General features: G+C 45.0%; 1 protein-coding gene across 1 annotated transcript in view; it reads right to left on the reverse strand.

The window, feature by feature from the left end:
* Positions 1-19164, reverse strand: part of LOC122924872 (NACHT, LRR and PYD domains-containing protein 12-like) — a 178314-nt gene extending 159150 nt beyond the window's left edge. Inside the window, exons 1-2 of the mRNA XM_044276393.1 lie at positions 19105-19164; positions 3822-3874 (exon numbers count right to left, since the gene is read on the reverse strand). Coding sequence (XP_044132328.1) covers positions 3822-3846 — 25 coding nt within the window. The 5' untranslated portion in view covers positions 3847-3874; positions 19105-19164. The remainder of the gene's footprint in view (positions 1-3821; positions 3875-19104) is intronic.
* Between the last annotated feature and the right edge of the window lie 297 nt (positions 19165-19461).

Genomic DNA, 19461 nt, shown 5'->3' on the forward strand with positions numbered 1-19461 from the left:
AGTGGATTAGGCAGTGACTGAGTGACAGACAACAGAGGGTTGTAGTCAATGGAGAACATTCAAAACAAGGTCATGTTACCAGTGGGGACCTCAGGGATCTGTACTGGGACCAATTTTGTTTAATATCTTCATAAGTGATATTGCAAAAGGCCTCGATGGTAAGGTTTGTCTTTTTGCTGATGACACAAAGATATGTAACAGGGTTGATGTTCCTGGAGGGAAACGCCAAATGGAAAAGGATTTAGGAAAACTAGAAGAATGGTCAGAACTCTGGCAACTGAAATTTAATGTGGATAAGTGCAAGATAATGCACCTGGGGCGTAAAAACCCAAGGGCAGAATATAGAATATTTGACACAGTCCTGACCTCAGTATCTGAGGAAAGGGATTTAGGAGTAATTATTTCAGAAGACTTAAAGGTGGGAAGACAATGTAATAGAGCAGCACGAAATGCCAGCAGAATGCTTGGATGTATAGGGAGAGGTATAAGCAGTAGAAAGAGTGAAGTGCTTATGCCGCTGTACAGAACACTGGTGAGACCTCACTTGGAGTATTGTGCGCAGTACTGGAGGCCATATCTCCAGAAGGATATAGATACTCTAGAGAGAGTTCAGAGAAGAGCTACTAAACTGGTCCATGGATTGCAGGATAAAACTTACCAGGAAAGGTTAAAAGACCTTAATATGTATAGCTTGGAAGAAAGAAGAGACCGAGGGGATATGATAGAAACTTTTAAATACATAAAGGGAATCAACTCGGTAAAGGAGGAGAGCATATTTAAAAGAAGAAAAACTACCACAAGAGGACACAGTTTTAAATTAGAGGGGCAAAGGTTTAAAAGTAATATAAGGAAGTATTACTTTACTGAGAGAGTAGTGGATGCATGGAATAGCCTTCCTGCAGAAGTGGCAGCTGCAAATACAGTGAAGGAGTTTAAGCATGCATGGGATAGGCATAAGGCTATCCTTCATATAAGATAGGGCCAGGGACTATTCATAGGATTCAGATATATTGGGCAGACTAGATGGGCCAAATGGTTCTTATCTGCCGACACATTCTATGTTTCTATGTTTCTATAAATTATAAAGAAACCAGTAATATTTATTAGCTTTCTAAAAAAACATCCTCAATATGATAAGGACATAGACCTTTCTCATGGGATAAATGTGGAATAAAATAAATATAGAGAATTACAAATAAAGCAGTAATATGCAGATTAGCTTTCTGAGCAGATCTCAGTGTGGTGAAGCTATAGTACATAGTGTATATGATATGTAGATGCTAGCAGACAGCTCTCTGGACAGGCCTCTGCCCTCAGCATGCCGAGCCCTGTCAATCAAGGGGAAGGGGAGGTTCCATAGCAGTGCTCAAAGGATGCAGCCCTGCCTCCTGGTGCTCCAACTTCTCATTTGCAAATGAATAAAAACACAGATCTCTCTGCAGCTGTTTACCCTACAGACAAAAGAAAGGTATAGTTTTGATCAGTATGATGAGCCCCACTAGGCGGTATGTCTGGTTAAATAGGGTTGATCCTGGTGACAGAGCCTCTTTAATACTTTACTTTTTTTACACACTAAACTGCTGTGTATTATTTCAGTGATTGTAAAATTGACAAAATGCCTATTTAGCCCTTCCAAATGCAGGGACAAATAGTCATCTGTACATGTCAGGTCCAGGGGAAATTATTAGGCTCTTGGCTGCCCCACAATTGTATCACGGGGGCTCCTGCCATCTCTGTAACCACATAACTGCTGCAGCATTGACATGGGCATCTAAAGGGCTAAACTGCTGGGAATGGAGTTAGTTCTGATCCCAGCAGTAAGAGCAGGGAGCCCATTGTATAATACAGCCAGTACTCATCAGCATTGGCACGGGCCCAGCTCCTGCACCATCTCTGTGCCATACGTTTTCAGGACAGAGCGTGCACAGACTATACTCAGGGTACTCATTAGGGTGCCTGTACACGATGCGGGATACGTGCGGAAAAGACGCAGTGTACTACAGTGCCGCACAGTGTATGAGAATAGACAAGTCTCATGGACACTTGTGGAAATTGAACTGCGGTGATGACTTCCCAATCCTCAGCAAGTCTATTATGTTTGTGGCTTTAGCTGAGGATTTCACTCTTTTCCAAATCAGGGTGAGATCTGTGGCAAAAAGTGCTGCTATAAATTACGTTTTTCGTGCACTCACTTATGGTTAAGGGTGCGTTCACACACTGCATTAGAAATCTGTAGTGAATCCACTTGTCTGTATTTGACCAAACATTTAAGCAATTTAAATACCACGGATAATATACAAAGCAGTTTACTCAACGAGATGTAGATTATAATTTCCACATCGACATTTCGGTGCAGAGGGTGAGAGGACATGAAGACACACCATATGATACACTGCAATAAGGGCACAGTATGATGGTAATATCCTGGTACCAGTGGGAGAGGGGTGGGAAGACAATGTTGCTACCAGTGGGGTGGGGTGGGAAGGAAGACCATGCTGTAGCTAGTAGGGTGGGAGAATGCTGCTGTCTGTGAGAAAGGAGTGGGAAAAGGGACAATGCTGCTGTCAGTACGAAAGGAGTTGAAGAGGGTACAATGCTGCAGCTAGAGGGGGAGGGGTGGGAAGAGGAAGAATGCTGCTACTGAGGCAGAAGGGTGTGAAGGGACATTGCTACTGCCAGAGGGGGACAGATGAGAAAGGGGACAATGCTGCTTCCACTGCAGAATAGGTGGGAAAAGGATAATGTTGTTGCACTGAGGGATCTGTTTGGCACTATTGAGGAAGGGGGTTTGTACTGCACTGTGGTACGTGGTCCAAGTGGGGAAGTACTTTCTTTCCTTCACATTGTGATTAGGTGTTTCTATGTTTCATTAAGTGGTTGGTATTCTAAATATGAACATTAAAAGTTAAGTTTTAATTCGTGCCTACTGTGATCCAATTGTTGATATTGCAGGAATTGATATATATTGTACATATATTTTCTGTGGAGTTTCTATGCTTCACTTTTATTTTTGTGTGGTTTTACGGAAGCAGCGGAGCTTCTTCTGCTACACGGTTTGCATAGCTCCCATTCACTACAATGGGAGTCACAGAACCAGGGGTACGTTAGGCTGTTTCCGTGACCTTGGCCACTGGGGACCTTCGCTTAGTCTGATCTCGCTATGGAACAGTGGGATGGGATAAATCCTTTAAGGCAGTAGAGAGGGGGGCTGTATTGTATGAGGAGTAGTGGTGTTTGGGTGCCAGGGCTGCTTTTAAAAGGGAACTCCGGGTGTTTTATATTGACGACCTATCCTCAGTATAAGCCAATAGTATCAGTATGGCGGGGTCTGACTCCTGGTGCCCCAATGATCAGGCTGTTTGAGGAGAAGGTGACTCCCCATTGAGCGCGGTAGCCTTGTCACAGCACCTTCGATTGTATACTGGCTGTGCTTGGTATTGCATTTCAGCCCTTTTCACTTGAACAGGACTGAGCTGAGCCCAGTCCATGTAACCATAGAATGTGACATCACTAAATTAGGGCTACAGGGCTCACCGGAGCGCCGTGGTTTCTTCACAACAGATCGGCGAGGTGCTGAGAGGGACCACCACTGGTCTGATACTGATGAGCTATTCTGGAGGGGACATCAATGTCAAAATCTCAGACAACCCCTTTACTCGCAGTCCGGCCCTGCAGCAGCCATATCACAGTATATATCTCCTGTCTGACCTCATTTCCTATTAAGTCTGTTCCTCATCAGGACATTGGAAGGTGAGAATCGTACAGATGTCGTAGATCAGTCACCGCATCCAGTAATGAGAGAGAAGAGGAGGAATCCTTACCATCGCTGGGGGTTATAATGCTCATCCTGGACCTGGGACGATATCAAAATCTCCTGCAACATAAAAAAAAACCTTTATTACATTTTAGAGAAGAAAAAATAACCCCTTAAGCAGCGGCAGATTTTCCTCCCTACATTCTGACATAAAGGTTTGTATCTTCACATTCATGTGGCTGATGAGGTTTAGTGTTAATCAAGAAAGCAGAGGAGAGCCGGTGTGTAGGATCAGAGTATCAGGGATTAACAGGTAGAAGGGCAGCCCCCCCCCCCCACCTGGTGCTGTTGTGCTGACTGCACAAATCAGACCGCTCATACCATGGTACATGCCTGCTGCTGCGCACCCTCCTACGGAACTCAGGGTCCGGTGGTCAACCAGAGGAGAAGAAAAATAAAGGAGTTTATCAGCGGCGCTTCAAGTAAGAGTCAGGGATACCTTGAGTGAACAACTCCACTATTCATGATCAACAATGTGTTTCGGGGTTGGAGTGACCCCTTTCTCAAGTAAGTACATCAACAGCAGTGGTGCACCTTCAATATAGGCAGACAAGGCAGCTGCTATGGGGCCCCTGTGGGAAGGGGGCCCGCAGTGGAGTATAGGCCACACCCAATAATTACACTTATATAGGTAGCGGCTAAACTCCATGCAGGAAACGGACCTTCTGACGTCACTGGTTCACATGACATTCTCTTGTCACGTGACTTTTGAATACAAGGGTCAGAAGCTGAAGCGACACCACCCACTTATATAGCTACCTGTGAGAGTAGACTATAGGACTTGGAGAAGGACTGTTAGTGATGTCATCATCTCCATTTGACCAGTTCAGGAAGCCAAGGCATAGTAGAGCAGAGAAGTCTGAAGGACCTTTGGTGATGTCATCATCATGTGACCAGTGCAGACAACTGGTGAAACCTATGTTATGTGGCTGTGAGGGGGCAGAGTTTGTGTGTGGTGCCTGGAGGGGAGGTTAGTGGTGTCCTGGGATAGTCAATATAACATCCTAGAAATACTGGGAGTTGTAGTTCTGTCCTATTATATCCCTCTACATGTAATTGCAACGTATGCCCTAGTACAGACTGGTAATGCTGGGAGTAGTAGTTCTTTCCTATTATATTACTTTCCATGTAATTGCAATTTATGCCCTAGTACACCCCCCAAACATTTGCATACCACAAGCTTATTACTACCGATGGGCTGATGTGGGGCTAAATATGAACATTTACACCAATCAGAACACAATACCCCACAAAGACCAAAATAAATGCAGATTAACAAAACTTTATTAATTAACTATAGAATATCATATAAAATCAATCATAACAGCGGCATAACCATAAAAGAAAGAATAGGAGGGTACAATGGTCAAGTAAAGAAATCTATATAATAATTGGGCTAATTATAAAAAAACATTCAAATAGATCATCTAATTAACTGGGCACATCAATAATTAAAGTGCATATGAGACCCGGAAAAATAGAGAGTAGGAGCAACAGATCCTATACATATAAAAATACAAATTACAGCCCTATATAATAGCCAAATACAGACCAGTGTGCCTCCACCCCGACGTACGTGTCACTGTTCAGCTTCCACAGGGGATACTGTGGTGTTGGATCCTATGCCTATTTATATCCTGTTAATGACTGTTTAATTAAAATCATATGGGAGTGATAAGCCGTGATTGGAGAGAACATGCCAAGCCGATTGTTTCTCGTGGGTTTCACCCTGGAACGCATGATGTCATATCCTCCCGGATTGTCACAGCTGAGTACATTCATTCTTTCACCTTATACTAAGATAACTCAGGGCCAAAGGATACACATAAGACTCCAAAGGGGGTCGTTCCCCCCATATACTCAGATAAATATGCAAAGGCAGGCGAAATGTAAATCGGGCCGCGCTCGGCTGTGGAATGCACACCCGAACCTCCAATGTGCGTTCCACAGCGGAGCGCCCGAAGTATCGAGTGCTAGACCAAGACCAGCAGATTGCCGTCCTGCATCAAGCGCACAGCGCAAAGGCACATAGGATACACCAATATCACGATCCTTAATTCCCAATATCTGTATTATATTGTCATGGAACAAATGTACCGTATATATAATCAATTTAATTCCAAATAATATATGAAATTAAATATTTTAAAACAATTTATCATAATTAAGTGAAAGTTGCTCAGACGGATCCGTCCAGGCTTTAGATTGAAAGTCAATGGGGGACGTATCCGTTTGAAAATTGAGCCAAATTGTGTCAACTTCAAACGGATCCGTCCCCGTTGACTTACCTTGTAAGTCTGGACGGATAAGTTTGCCTCCGCACGGCCAGGCAGACACCCGAATGCTGCAAGCAGCGTTCAGGTGTCCGCCTGCTGAGCGGAGCGGAGGCCAAACGCTGCCAGACTGATGCATTCTGAGCGGATCCGCATCCACTCAGAATGCATTAGAGCAGTACGGATGCGTTCGGGGCCACTTGTGAGAGCCTTTAAACGGAACTCACAAGCGGAGCCCCGAACGCTAATGTGAAAGTAGCCTAAGTCAGTCAAGGAGAATTGCGAGGCGTTATAATCCATGTATATAAGACACCAACTTTTTTAAGTCTTCCTAAGGCTACATGCACACGACCGTTGTGTGTTTTGCGGTCCGCAAATTGCAGATCCGCAAAACACTGATGGCTTTGTGTGCTTTCCGCAATTTGCGTAATGGCACGGACAGCCATTAATATAACTGCCTATTCTTGTCCGCAATACAGACAAGAATAGGACAGGTTATATATTTTTTTTTTTACAGAGCAACGGATGCGGAGAGCACACAGAGTGCTGTCCTCATCTTTTGCGGCCCCGTTGAAGTGAATTGGTCCGCATCCAAGCCGCAAAAACTGCAGCTTGGTTGTGGACCAAAACAACAGTCGTGTGCATGTAGCCTAATACATAAAAACAATCAATTAGAATAAATAAAAGAATAAAGAATTAAAACCAACACTATTGCAATGTAGAACAAGGAACATGTTACATATACAGTACAAACCAAAAGTTTGGACACACCTTCTCATTCAAAGAGTTTTCTTTATTTTCATGACTATGAAAATTGTAGATTCACACTGAAGGCATCAAAACTATGAATTATCACATGTGGAATTATATACATAACAAAAAAGTGTGAAACAACTGAAAATATTTCATATTCTAGGTCCTTCAAAGTAGCCACCTTTTGCTTTGATTACTGCTTTGCACACTCTTGGCATTCTCTTGATGAGCTTCACGAGGTAGTCACCTGAAATGGTCTTCCAACAGTCTTGAAGGAGTTCCCAGAGATGCTTAGCACTTGTTGGCCCTTTTGCCTTCACTCTGCGGTCCAGCTCACCCCAAACCATCTCGATTGGGTTCAGGTCCGGCGACTGTGGAGGCCAGATCATCTGGCGCAGCACCCTATCACTCTCCTTCATGGTCAAATAGCCCTTACACAGCCTGGAGGTGCGTTTGGGGTCATTGTCCTGTTGAAAAATAAATGATGGTCCAACTAAACGCAAACCGGATGGAATAGCATGCCGCTGCAAGATGCTGTGGTAGCCATGCTGGTTCAGTATGCCTTCAATTTTGAATAAATCCCCAACAGTGTCACCAGCAAAGCACCCCCACACCATCACACCTCCTCCTCTATGCTTCACGGTGGGAACCATGTAGAGTCCATCCGTTCACCTTTTCTGCGTCGCACAAAGACACAGTGGTGGGAACCAAAGATCTCAAATTTGGACTCATCAGACCAAAGCACAGATTTCCACTGGTCTAATGTCCATTCCTTGTGTTCTTTAGCCCAAACAAGTCTCTTCTGCTTGTTGCCTGTCCTTAGCAGTGGTTTCCTAGCAGATATTGTACCATGAAGGCCTCATTCACACAGTCTCCTCTTAACAGTTGTTCTAGAGATGTGTCTGCTGCTAGAACTCTGGGTGGCATTGACCTGGTCTCTAATCTGAGCTGCTGTTAACCTGCGATTTCTGAGGCTGGTGACTCGGATGAACTTATCCTCCGCAGCAGAGGTGACTCTTGGTCTTCCTTTCCTGGGGCGGTCCGCATGTGAGCCAGTTTCTTTGTAGCGCTTGATGGTTTTTGTGACTGCACTTGGGGACACTTTCAAAGTTTTCCCAATTTTTCAGACTGACTGACTGACCTTCATTTCTGAAAGTAATGATGGCCACTCGTTTTTCTTTACTTCGCTGCTTTTTTTTTGCCATAATACAAATTCTAACAGTCTATTCAGTAGGACTATCAGCTGTGTATCCACCTGACTTCTCCACAATGCAACTGATGGTCCCAACCCCATTTATAAGGCAAGAAATCCCATTTATTAAACCGGACAGGGCACACCTGTGAAGTGAAAACCATTTCAGGTGACTACCTCTTGAAGCTCATCAAGAGAATGCCAAGAGTGTGCAAAGCAGTAATCAAAGCAAAAGATGGCTACTTTGAAGAACCTAGAATATGACATATTTTCAGTTGTTTCACACTTGTTTGTTATGTATATAATTCCACATGTGTTAATTCATAGTTTTGATGCCTTCAGTGTGAATCTACAATTTTCATAGTCATGAAAATAAAGAAAACTCTTTGAATGAGAAGGTGTGTCCAAACTTTTGGTCTGTACTGTATATATAAGCAATATGAGCATATATATATGTATCATAATGTATATATCACAATATATAGCATTGTCAATATATATACATCTCAGGGATGCAGAGAACGTGTTCTCTTGTCTCTTAAGTTCACGTGAGGTTAGGCCACATATAACAAGTTGCATGGACATCTTGCCACATAAATGACCCCAATAGTATTACAGGTTATTGTGTGCGTAATCTGATAGTTTTTATTGCCAGAAGCGTCTGTAAACAAATTTATACATTCAATATTAGGGCAAGCCACACAAACGCCACAAGGACGGTAACCCCACCTTGGTTCCTTGGATCCAAAGGCTTTAGTTGGAGTCATACCTTCATAATGACTGCGGACTAGGGTGTCACGCAAGTTCTTCTCCTGCCTATATGTTACCGCAGGATGACCCGGCAGGTACAACTTCAATATATCATCGGAGAGTAGGATATCCCAATATTTACGCAGAACATTCATAACATCACAACAACAAGAATTGTAGGAAGTAATTCATCTAATTTTGTCATCACCCTTCTTTTTGGGAATTTTTCGATTATGTAATAGAGTCTCCCGCTTGGTATTCTTTGCTCGTAAAAAACTCCTCCTTATTGTGGTGTCGCTGTATCCTCCTGCCTTAAATCTATCTTTCAACTCACTAGCTCGTCTTTCAAAGGTAGCATCACTTGAGCATATTCTCCGTAACCTCAAGAATTGGCCCGTCGGAATACTTTCAATGAGCTTTTTAGGATCTGCTGATTTGGCGCGGAGGAGGCTATTAGTTGCTGTAGGTTTTTGAAATATATCAGTATCTTTCACAATCACAGCTTATCACTCCCATATGATTTTAATTAAACATTATATAAATAGGCATAGGATCCAACACCACAGAATCCCCTGTGGAAGCTGAACAGTGAAACGTACGTCGGGGGGAGGCACACTGGTCTGTATTTGGCTATTATATAGGGCTGTAATTTGTATTTTTATATGTATAGGATCTGTTGCTCCTACTCTCTATTTTTCGGGTCTCATATGCACGTTAATTATTGATGTGCCCCGTTAATTAGATGATCTATTTGAATGTCTTTTTATAATTAGGCCACTTATTATATACATTTCTTTACTACATGACCATTGTACCCTCCTATTCTTTTTATGGTTATGTCGCTGTTGTGATTGATTTTATATGATATTCTATAGTTAATTAATAAAGTTTTGTTAATCTGTATTTATTTTGGTCTTTTTGTGGGGTATTGGGTTATGCCCTAGTACAGTTTGCTAATGCTGGGAGTTGTAGTTCTGTCTTATTATAGGTATTATATACATTATATATATATATATATATATATATATATATATTTGTGTGAGGCGCTTACGGTAGTACAGTGAAGAACCCTAGGAAATCAGGGAATAAGCGTAGTCGGTTGTGGTGTGCCGAAACCGAGGATGAGGTAGGCCTGAGAAAGAAGAGGGCCCACCCAAGGATAGAGATATGAAAGAAATGAGTTGTAAATGAGTGGAGTGGTGGGAGGGTCAAAGCTCAGACCTCGGACGGTGCAGGAGCCAGGTAAAGGGGGTGCCCTAAATAGGCTGGAGGCGGACCTCAGCCCCTCCCACAAATCCAGGCAAACTGCCTTCACACTTGTGTGAGGCGCTTACGGTAGTACAGTGAAGAACCCTAGGAAATCAGGGAATAAGCGTAGTCGGTTGTGGTGTGCCGAAACCGAGGATGAGGTAGGCCCGAGAAAGAAGAGGGCAAAAATGAAATAACCAGTTATTGTAGTCAAATATACATGAATAGCTCAACCCGTCATGTTTTGGAAAGTATCTCTTAACTCTTGTGTTGGATTGGGAATGTATCGCGAGTAAGCGGATGACTTCCAGCGCCCCAATTCCTGATGACATGAGTCGGGGCGTTGGCACTGGAGGCCGTGGACGCGGCTCCAAAGCGAAAGGAGTGCCCTGAGTAGTTGGCTGCGTTGAGGCCCAGTTGTGTGAGGGGTGACCTGACATGGGTCATGAAGGTGGTGGTGGTGAGTACCGAACCATGTAGTGAAGTAGCGGTTGAGAGGGTAGAAACTTGTGACGTTGTCTGTAAGCATCCAGAACCCTGACTGGACACCCTCTGTTGTGCGTGGGGTGATATGAAATGTTGACGGGTAAGTGCTGACTACTCTTGGAGTGAGGTAAGGTCAGGACGTAATGATCCATGTGTTTTGCCAAGTGGGAGACAAGAAGACAAGGTGTGGCTTGGGTCGTGTAGGTTGTAGTGAATTCCCCGGGCCTCAGGAACCGTAGAAGGCCAAGTAAATTGCTGTTTTGAGGATGGAGTTGGTATCTGCTTCAGAAGGCTTGGCGTCTAGTAATTCGGATAATGCCTTGAAAATATGATTGTTAACGGGTAGCCTCTGGGCTGGACGCGCGGGTTCCGTTTTCTGAATACCTCTGAGTATGGTTTTGATTTGGTGAGAGGCCACGCAACTGATGTTATTAGGGTGTAAGATTAGCATGTGGTGTAAAATGCCAGTGAGATAGAGTATGATGGCGTTGTATGACATTTGAGTTTAAGGTGGCAAAAAGAAGCAAACCCCAGAAGAGAAGACATGACAAAGTGGGCGTGATGTTATGCTCCAGGAGGAATCTGACAACCTAGAAATTAAAAGTCAGAGAAAATGATAACGTGAGAGAGACTCTAATGGCGCAAGCCACGCGTGCGAGTCACCACAAGATAATTGTATTGCAAGCCACAGATGACCGAGCCATGCGAGCGGGTCTGAAGGCAGAAAAGACATGGAACCTGCTGGTTGTGGGACCACGCAGCCGGCCTCGACTGGCAGAGTTATGTGTGTGGAATTAAAATGGGGAAGCGATACGTGAGAGACTCTAATGGCGGAGCCATGCGTGCGAGACTCTAATGGCGGAGCCATATGTGTGAAAATTGACATGGAGAAGCCATGCGTGAGAGACTCTAATGGCGGAGCCCTGTGTGTAAAATAATACGGAGAAGCCATGCGTGAGAGACTCTAATGGCAGAGCCATGCGTGAGAGACTCTAATGGCGGGGTCGTGTGTGTGAAATTAATACGGAGAAGCCATGCGTGAGAGACTCTAATGGCGGAGCCATGCGTGAGAGACTCTAATGGCGGGGTCGTGTGTGTGGATATAATACGGAGAAGCCATGCGTGAGAGACTCTAATGGCGGAGCCATGCGTGAGAGACTCTAATGGCGGGGTCGTGTGTGTGAAATTAATGCGGAGAAGCCATGCGTGAGAGACTCTAATGGCGGAGCCATCTGTGTAAAATAATATGGAGAAGCCATGCGTGAGAGACTCTAATGGCAGGGCCGTGCGTGAGAGATTCTACTGGTGAAGCCATATGTGTGACACCAAACGGAGAAGCCATGCGTGAGACTAATGGCGGAGTCATATGTGTAAACTAACACGGCAAAGTGATGCGTGAGGGACTCTAATGGCGGAGTTATGTATGTAACACTGAAACGGAGAAGCCATGCGTGAGACTAATGCGGAGTCATGTGTGTGACACTAAAACGGAGAAGCCATACGTGAGAAACTCTAATGGCGGAGTCATATGTGAGAGACTCTAATGGCGGAGTTATTGTGTGAAACCAAAACGGTGAAGTGATGCGAGAGAGTCTCTAATGGCGGAGTTATGTGTGTGAAAGTAACCGGCGAAGTAACGCGTGAGAGACTCTAATGGCGGAGTTATAAGTGTGACCTAGAACGACGAAGTAATGCATGAGAGTCTATAATGGCGGAGAAATGTGTGTAAAACTAAAACGGCGAAGTAATGCGTGAGAGTCTGTAATGGCGGAGAAATGTGTGTGAAACTAAAACAGCGAAGTAATGTGTGAGAGTCTGTAATGGCGGAGAAATGTGTGTGAAACTAACCGGCGAAGTAATGCGTGAGGGACTCTAATGGCGGAGTTATATGTGAAACACTGAAACGGAGAAGCCATGTGTGAGAGACTCTAATGGCGGAGTTGTATGTGAAACACTGAAATGGAGAAAGCCATGCGTGAGAGACTCTAATGCGGAGTCGTATGTATACAACTGAACCGGAGAAACCATGCGTGAGAGACTCAAATGCGGAGTCGTATGTATACAACTGAACCGGAGAAACCATGCGTGAGAGACTAATGGTGGAGTCGTGGGTGCGTGCTAAACCGGAGAAGACACGCGTGGGAGACCAAATGGCGGAGTGCTGTGAGTGAAACTAAACGGAGAAGCCATGCGTGGGCGACTAATGGCAGAATAAAAATATATATGTATATATTTTTTTTTTTTTTTTTTTTTTTTGGCCATGGACTATATTGCGGGATTCCCTTTCTTTTATCTGTTTATTTGTTTACTTTGGACCATGGGGCACGCGGGTGATGTGGCGGGTTTGTGTTGGGCGATCGTGCTGCCTAATTGAGTGTGGGGTAGGAAGCTGACCGCCTGCTCCGGGCTCTGCCGGCAGCTGGTAGAGACGGACAACCCTGGATGCCAGCGGTCCCCCGTACTTAGCCGCGGCCGCATTTTTTTTTTTTTTTTCCCATGGGGGGTTTCACAGAAATATTAATGTAGCAATGAAACCGGGGGTATTTTTGATAAATTTTTTTTTTTTTTTTTACATATGGCGAGTTTATTATTATTATTTATTTATTTTATTTATTTATTTTTTTTTTTTTCTTATATGGCGTTTTTTTTTTTTTTTTACATATGGCGTTTTTTTTTTTTTTACATATGGCGGTTTTTTATTTTCCCTAGTTTTTTTTTTTTTTTTTCATATGGCGGGATTTATTTATTTATTTGTCAGATTTGCTAAAATGGCCTGGTCCTTGCTGAGGACAGTGCTGAGGAGATCGAGAGTGGACTGTGGTATGAACGTCGGCATGACCTGAGAGGATCATGACGTCAGCAGCAGTGGTGCCACGGCTGTGCGGATGGCGTGCGAAATGAGGCCCGTGACGTGGGGGATTTGTTGCGGAACGTGTAATCAGCAGACCGTATATTTTTTTATTTTTATTTTTTTTCTTATGGCGGGTTTTTTTTTTTTTTTTTTTCATATGGCGGGTTATTTTTTTTTTCCATATGGCAGTTTTTTTTTGTTTTTTTTTTTTTTTCTTTCCATATGGCGGTTTTCTTTTTTTTTTTCCATATGGCTTTTTTTTTTTTTTCATATGGCGGGTTTCTTTGGTGATTGTGTGATGCGTTTTGAATGGTGTGGATTTTATTGTGGTGGATTTGTTTATACATTGATGTTGGCATGGCGGGTGTGTTCCCTGATGCAAGCTCTTGTGATGATGACTTGCGCCCCCCCTGAATGCGCTGCCTGATGGGGGGGGAGCGGTAGCTGGATCTGTGGTGCTGGTGCAGGGGTCATGACGTGAGCAGCAGTGGTGCGAAATGAGCCCCCGTGACGTGGAGGAAGGTGTGATTCGCAGACCGTGTTTTTTTTTTTTTTTTTTTGTGCCAGGACTATATGGCGGGTTTCTCTTCTATGACACTGAGGAAAATTTTTTTTTTTTGGAACTACATGGCGGGTTTCCTCCCTATGACACTATGGAGCTTTAATTACATAATTTTTATTTTCCCTTTTCCGGGGTACGCGGGTGATGTGGCGGGTTTTATAATGAAGGGGACTGTGGCCTGGTGTGGTGGGGGGTGTAGGTGTGATGGGGAACAGTCTGAGCCCCTCCTGGGTTGCGCCGCTTGTGGGAGGGGGGCAGTGGCCGCAGCCCGGGGCAGAGTATTGTGGTTGGACCGGGGCCGAGCAGACCTGTGGCTGCCCCCTCCCCACACACCAGCCGCACCAGCGGACGGCCGTCGGGATACCGCGCACGCGCCGACGCCGCCGCGCATGCGCAGTACCCCGGCCGCGCACGCGCAGACCAGGGACCGGGACGCGGGCGGCCGCCGTCGGCAGCGCGGCAGGAGAAGCAGCGGGACGGGCCGGTGCAGCGGTGGGGAGAACGAGGAAGTCCGCAGCAGCAGCGCTGAATGTGGAGGGGGAGAATGTGTGGTGTTGCTGGAACGAGCCAACCATGTGGCGGGTGTGAGTGCGGGCATGCCGCTGACCTGAACCGGGGGTTTGGGGGGGGGGGGGGGCACATGTGTGGGAGGTTGCCGTGGTGATGGAGGGAAACTGGAATGGTCGCAGCCCCGGGAACGATAACCCGTGCTGTCTGGTGACTTGGAGTAGGGATGCAGCGCAGTCGTGTTCTTGCATGATCCGGAGCATGACAGACAAGAAAATAGCCAGTGACTTGTGAACGAAAAATAGCGTGACATGAGTGAACGAAAAGTGAAATGAATTGAGCTAGTACAGGGGACAACCGTGAGGCCCCGTGCTGTACCGTGTGGATGACTCATTGACAGGCATGACTGACATGAAAATCGGCATGATTCGAGAGTGAGAAAACCTGACCTGAGTCCAACAATGGCGAAACGAAAATGAGTGGCACAGAGGAACAAGCGGAGAGAGATATTGGTGAGGAGGGGAAACGGCGTTGGTGGCCGCCATGGGAACCTGGTACACGTGCTGGCAGTGCTAGGAGTGGGGATGCGGTGTGGTGCGCGTGCATGCATGACTGGAAATAGAGGCAGACATGAAACCGTGACTTGGAGTGAAACTGTGACATGGTTGAAATGAAATTAGTGAAATGAATTGAGCTAGCACAGGGGGCAACCGTGAGGCCCTGTGCTGTACCGCAGACATGAAATGATAGTGACTTGTAACGAGAATTTGTGACATGAGTGCAAAGTTTGGTGAAATGAAATGAGCCGGTACAGGGGGCAACCGTGAGGCTCCAGCTGTACCGTATGGATGACTCATAGTATACCGGGCAAAAACGTGACCCACAGTGAACCGAGTGACGCAAACTTCCAAGACTCAGCAACTCGCAGGTAACTCTCCAGTAGCTCCACAAGCGACTTCCTCCCTCAAAGCTCAGACCTCGGACGGTGCAGGAGCCAGGTAAAGGGGGTGCCCTAAATAGGCTGGAGGCGGACCTCAGCCCCTCCCACAAATCCAGGCAAACTGCCTTCACACATATGGGTTTCAGTCTAGAAGTCTGTCTGTCTGGACATCTGTCTGCTCTTTATGCGCGACCGAATGACTGGATCGATCTTCACCAAATTTGGCACACAGATACATCAGGTGTCCGGGAAGGTTTTAGACCAGGTCTCAGCATACTAGGATGTACTGTTCCTGAGATATTCCCGAAAAACCTGCATTAGCCAATACAAGCCTGCAAATATTTCTCTTCAAATCCCAACTGCCATACACACAGTTTTACTCCAGGTTTTACAACCCAGCCATTTTTCTTCACTGCTGTAGGTCAGCTTTAGGTTAGGGCTACAGTACGACAATAAGTGACACTACACATAGGGCACAACTACACGCATCCATCTTGGATGGATTTTTTGCGACGGTCGTGTCGCAGCATGTCGCATGTCGCAGTGCGACACCATAGCCTATCATTATAAAAATTGTTGAGAGAAAATTTATATTGTGATCAGGTATATGACCGGCTGTATAGTTACAGTATATAACCGCAGCTTGTCCTGTGTGTGGACGTTATGTGGTCAGGTATATGACCGGCTGTATAGTTACAGTATATAACCGCAGCTTGTCCTGTGTGTGGACGGTATGTGGTCAGGTATATGACTGGCTGTATAGTTACAGTATATAACCGCAGCTTGTCCTGTGTGTGGACGTTATGTGGTCAGGTATATGACCGGCTGTATAGTTACAGTATATAACCGCAGCTTGTCCTGTGTGTGGACGGTATGTGGTCAGGTATATGACTGGCTGTATAGTTACAGTATATAACCGCAGCTTGTCCTGTGTGTGGACGGTATGTGGTCAGGTATATGGCTGGCTGTATAGTTACAGTATATAACCGCAGCTTGTCCTGTGTGTGGACAGTATGTGGTCAGGTATATGACCGGCTGTATAGTTACAGTATATAACTGCAGCTTGTCCTGTGTGTGGGCGGTATGTGGTCAGGTATATAACTGGCTGTATAGTTACAGTATATAACCGCAGCTTGTCCTGTGTGTGGACGGTATGTGGTCAGGTATATGACTGCTGTATAGTTACAGTATATAACCGCAGCTTGTTCTCTGTGTGTGGACGGTATGTGATCAGGTATATGACTGGCTGTATAGTTACAGTATATAACCGCAGCTTGTCCTGTGTGTGGACGGTATGTGGTCAGGTATATGACTGGCTGTATAGTTACAGTATATAACTGCAGCTTGTCCTGTGTGTGGATGGTATGTGGTCAGGTATATGACTGCTGTATAGTTACAGTATATAACCGCAGCTTGTTCTCTGTGTGTGGACGGTATGTGATCAGGTATATGACCGGCTGTATAGTTACAGTATATAACCGCAGCTTGTCCTGTGTGTGGACGGCATGTGGTCAGGTATATGGCTGGCTGTATAGTTACAGTATATAACAGCAGCTTGTCCTGTGTGTGGTCAGGTATATGGTGAGGTATATGGCCGGCTGTATAGTTACAGTATATAACCGCAGCTTGTCCTGTGTGTGGACGGTGTGTGGTCAGGTATCTGACTGGCTGTATAGTTACAGTATATAACCGCAGCTTGTCCTGTGTGTGGACGGTATGTGGTCAGGTATATGACTGGCTGTATAGTTACAGTATATAACCGCAGCTTGTCCTGTGTATGGACGGTATGTGGTCAGGTATATGACTGGCTGTATAGTTACAGTATATAACCACAGCTTGTCCTGTGTGTGGACGGTATGTGATCAGGTATATGACCGGCTGTATAGTTACAGTATATAACCGCAGCTTGTCCTGTGTGTGGACGGTATGTGGTCAGGTATATGACTGGCTGTATAGTTACAGTATATAACTGCAGCTTGTCCTGTGTGTGTACGGTATGTGGTCAGGTATGTGACTGGCTGTATAGTTACAGTATATAACCGCAGCTTGTCCTGTGTATGGACGGTATGTGGTCAGGTATATGACCGGCTGTATAGTTACAGTATATAACCACAGCTTGTCCTGTGTGTGGACGGTATGTGGTCAGGTATATGACCGGCTGTATAGTTACAGTATATAACCGCAGCTTGTCCTGTGTGTGGACAGTATGTGGTCAGGTATATGACCGCTGTATAGTTACAGTATATAACCGCAGCTTGTCCTGTGTGTGGACGGTATGTGGTCAGGTATATGACTGGCTGTATAGTTACAGTATATAACTGCAGCTTGTCCTGTGTGTGGACGGTATGTGGTCAGGTATATGACTGCTGTATAGTTACAGTATATAACCGCAGCTTGTCCTGTGTGTGGACGGTATGTGGTCAGGTATATGACTGCTGTATAGTTACAGTATATAACTGCAGCTTGTCCTGTGTATGGACGGTATGTGGTCAGGTATATGACTGACTGTATAGTTACAGTATATAACCGCAGTTTGTCCTGTGTGTGTACGGTATGTGGTCAGGTATATGACTGGCTGTATAGTTACAGTATATAACCGCAGCTTGTCCTGTGTGTGGACGGTATATGGTCAGGTATATGACTGGCTGTATAGTTACAGTATATAACCACAGCTTGTGCTGTGTGTGGACGGTATATGGTCAGGTATATGACTGGCTGTATAGTTACAGTATATAACCGCAGCTTGTCCTATGTGTGGACGGTATATGGTCAGGTATATGACTGGCTGTATAGTTACAGTATATAACCACAGCTTGTGCTGTGTGTGGACGGTATATGGTCAGGTATATGACTGGCTGTATAGTTACAGTATATAACTGCAGCTTGTCCTGTGTGTGGTCAGGTATATGACTGCTGTATATTTACAGTATATAACTGCAGCTTGTCCTGTGTGTGGACGGTATGTGGTCAGGTATATGACCGGCTGTATAGTTACAGTATATAACCACAGCTTGTCCTGTGTGTGGACGGTATGTGGTCAGGTATATGGCTGGCTGTATAGTTACAGTATATAACTGCAGTTTGTCCTGTGTGTGGTCAGGTATATGACTGTGTAGTTACAGTATATAACCACAGCTTGTCCTGTGTGTGGACGGTATGTGGTCAGGTATATGACTGGCTGTATAGTTACAGTATATAACCACAGCTTGTCCTGTGTGTGGACGGTATGTGGTCAGGTATATGACTGCTGTATAGTTACAGTATATAACAGCAGCTTGTCCTGTGTATGGACGGTATGTGGTCAGGTATATGGCTGTATAGTTACAGTATATAACCGCAGCTTGTCCTATATGTGGACGGTATGTGGTCAGGTATATGACTGGCTGTATAGTTACAGTATATAACTGCAGCTTGTCCTGTGTGTGGACGGTATGTGGTCAGGTATATGACTGGCTGTATAGTTACAGTATATAACCGCAGCTTGTCCTGTGTGTGGACAGTATGTGGTCAGGTATATGACTGCTGTATAGTTACAGTATATAACCGCAGCTTGTTCTCTGTGTCACACCCAGGATTTTCTTCATTCAGTAGTAACTCCCTGAACCTGACCTAGATCTGGATCTTCCAGTAAGTCTGTGACCCTCCCTCATATTAGGGAGCAGTGTGAGACCCCCCACCATAACACAGGAGACCCTGTATATACAGTATATAAGAGATGAAGGTCTTACCTGAAAGCCATGCACAGCGCGTAGAAATACAAGATCTCCGGAGAAGAGTAAAGTCCAGAGCAGAGGGAGGAGGAACCGCCCCAAGTTATTTTCACTTTTAGTTCTGCTGATATTAACCCTATAAGGTGTGAATGATATTTAGTTTCCTTACAAATTATTGAATGTAAAGAGTCAGTGTCTCAAGGAATATATTAAGACTATTTCTTTATAAAGTACAATAACTACATGAACACAAAACGGTGCAGGAACAGTCTAAAACCAGTATAAAACACAATTTGTAGTCCAGTCCAGAAATGTGTATGTTTTGTGCTGCGGGGCCGGCAGCTACTATATATCTTTATATATATGGGTCCATCC

Source organism: Bufo gargarizans, chromosome 1, assembly GCF_014858855.1.
Source record: "Bufo gargarizans isolate SCDJY-AF-19 chromosome 1, ASM1485885v1, whole genome shotgun sequence".
In the NCBI taxonomy this organism is placed as follows: Eukaryota; Metazoa; Chordata; class Amphibia; order Anura; family Bufonidae; genus Bufo; species Bufo gargarizans.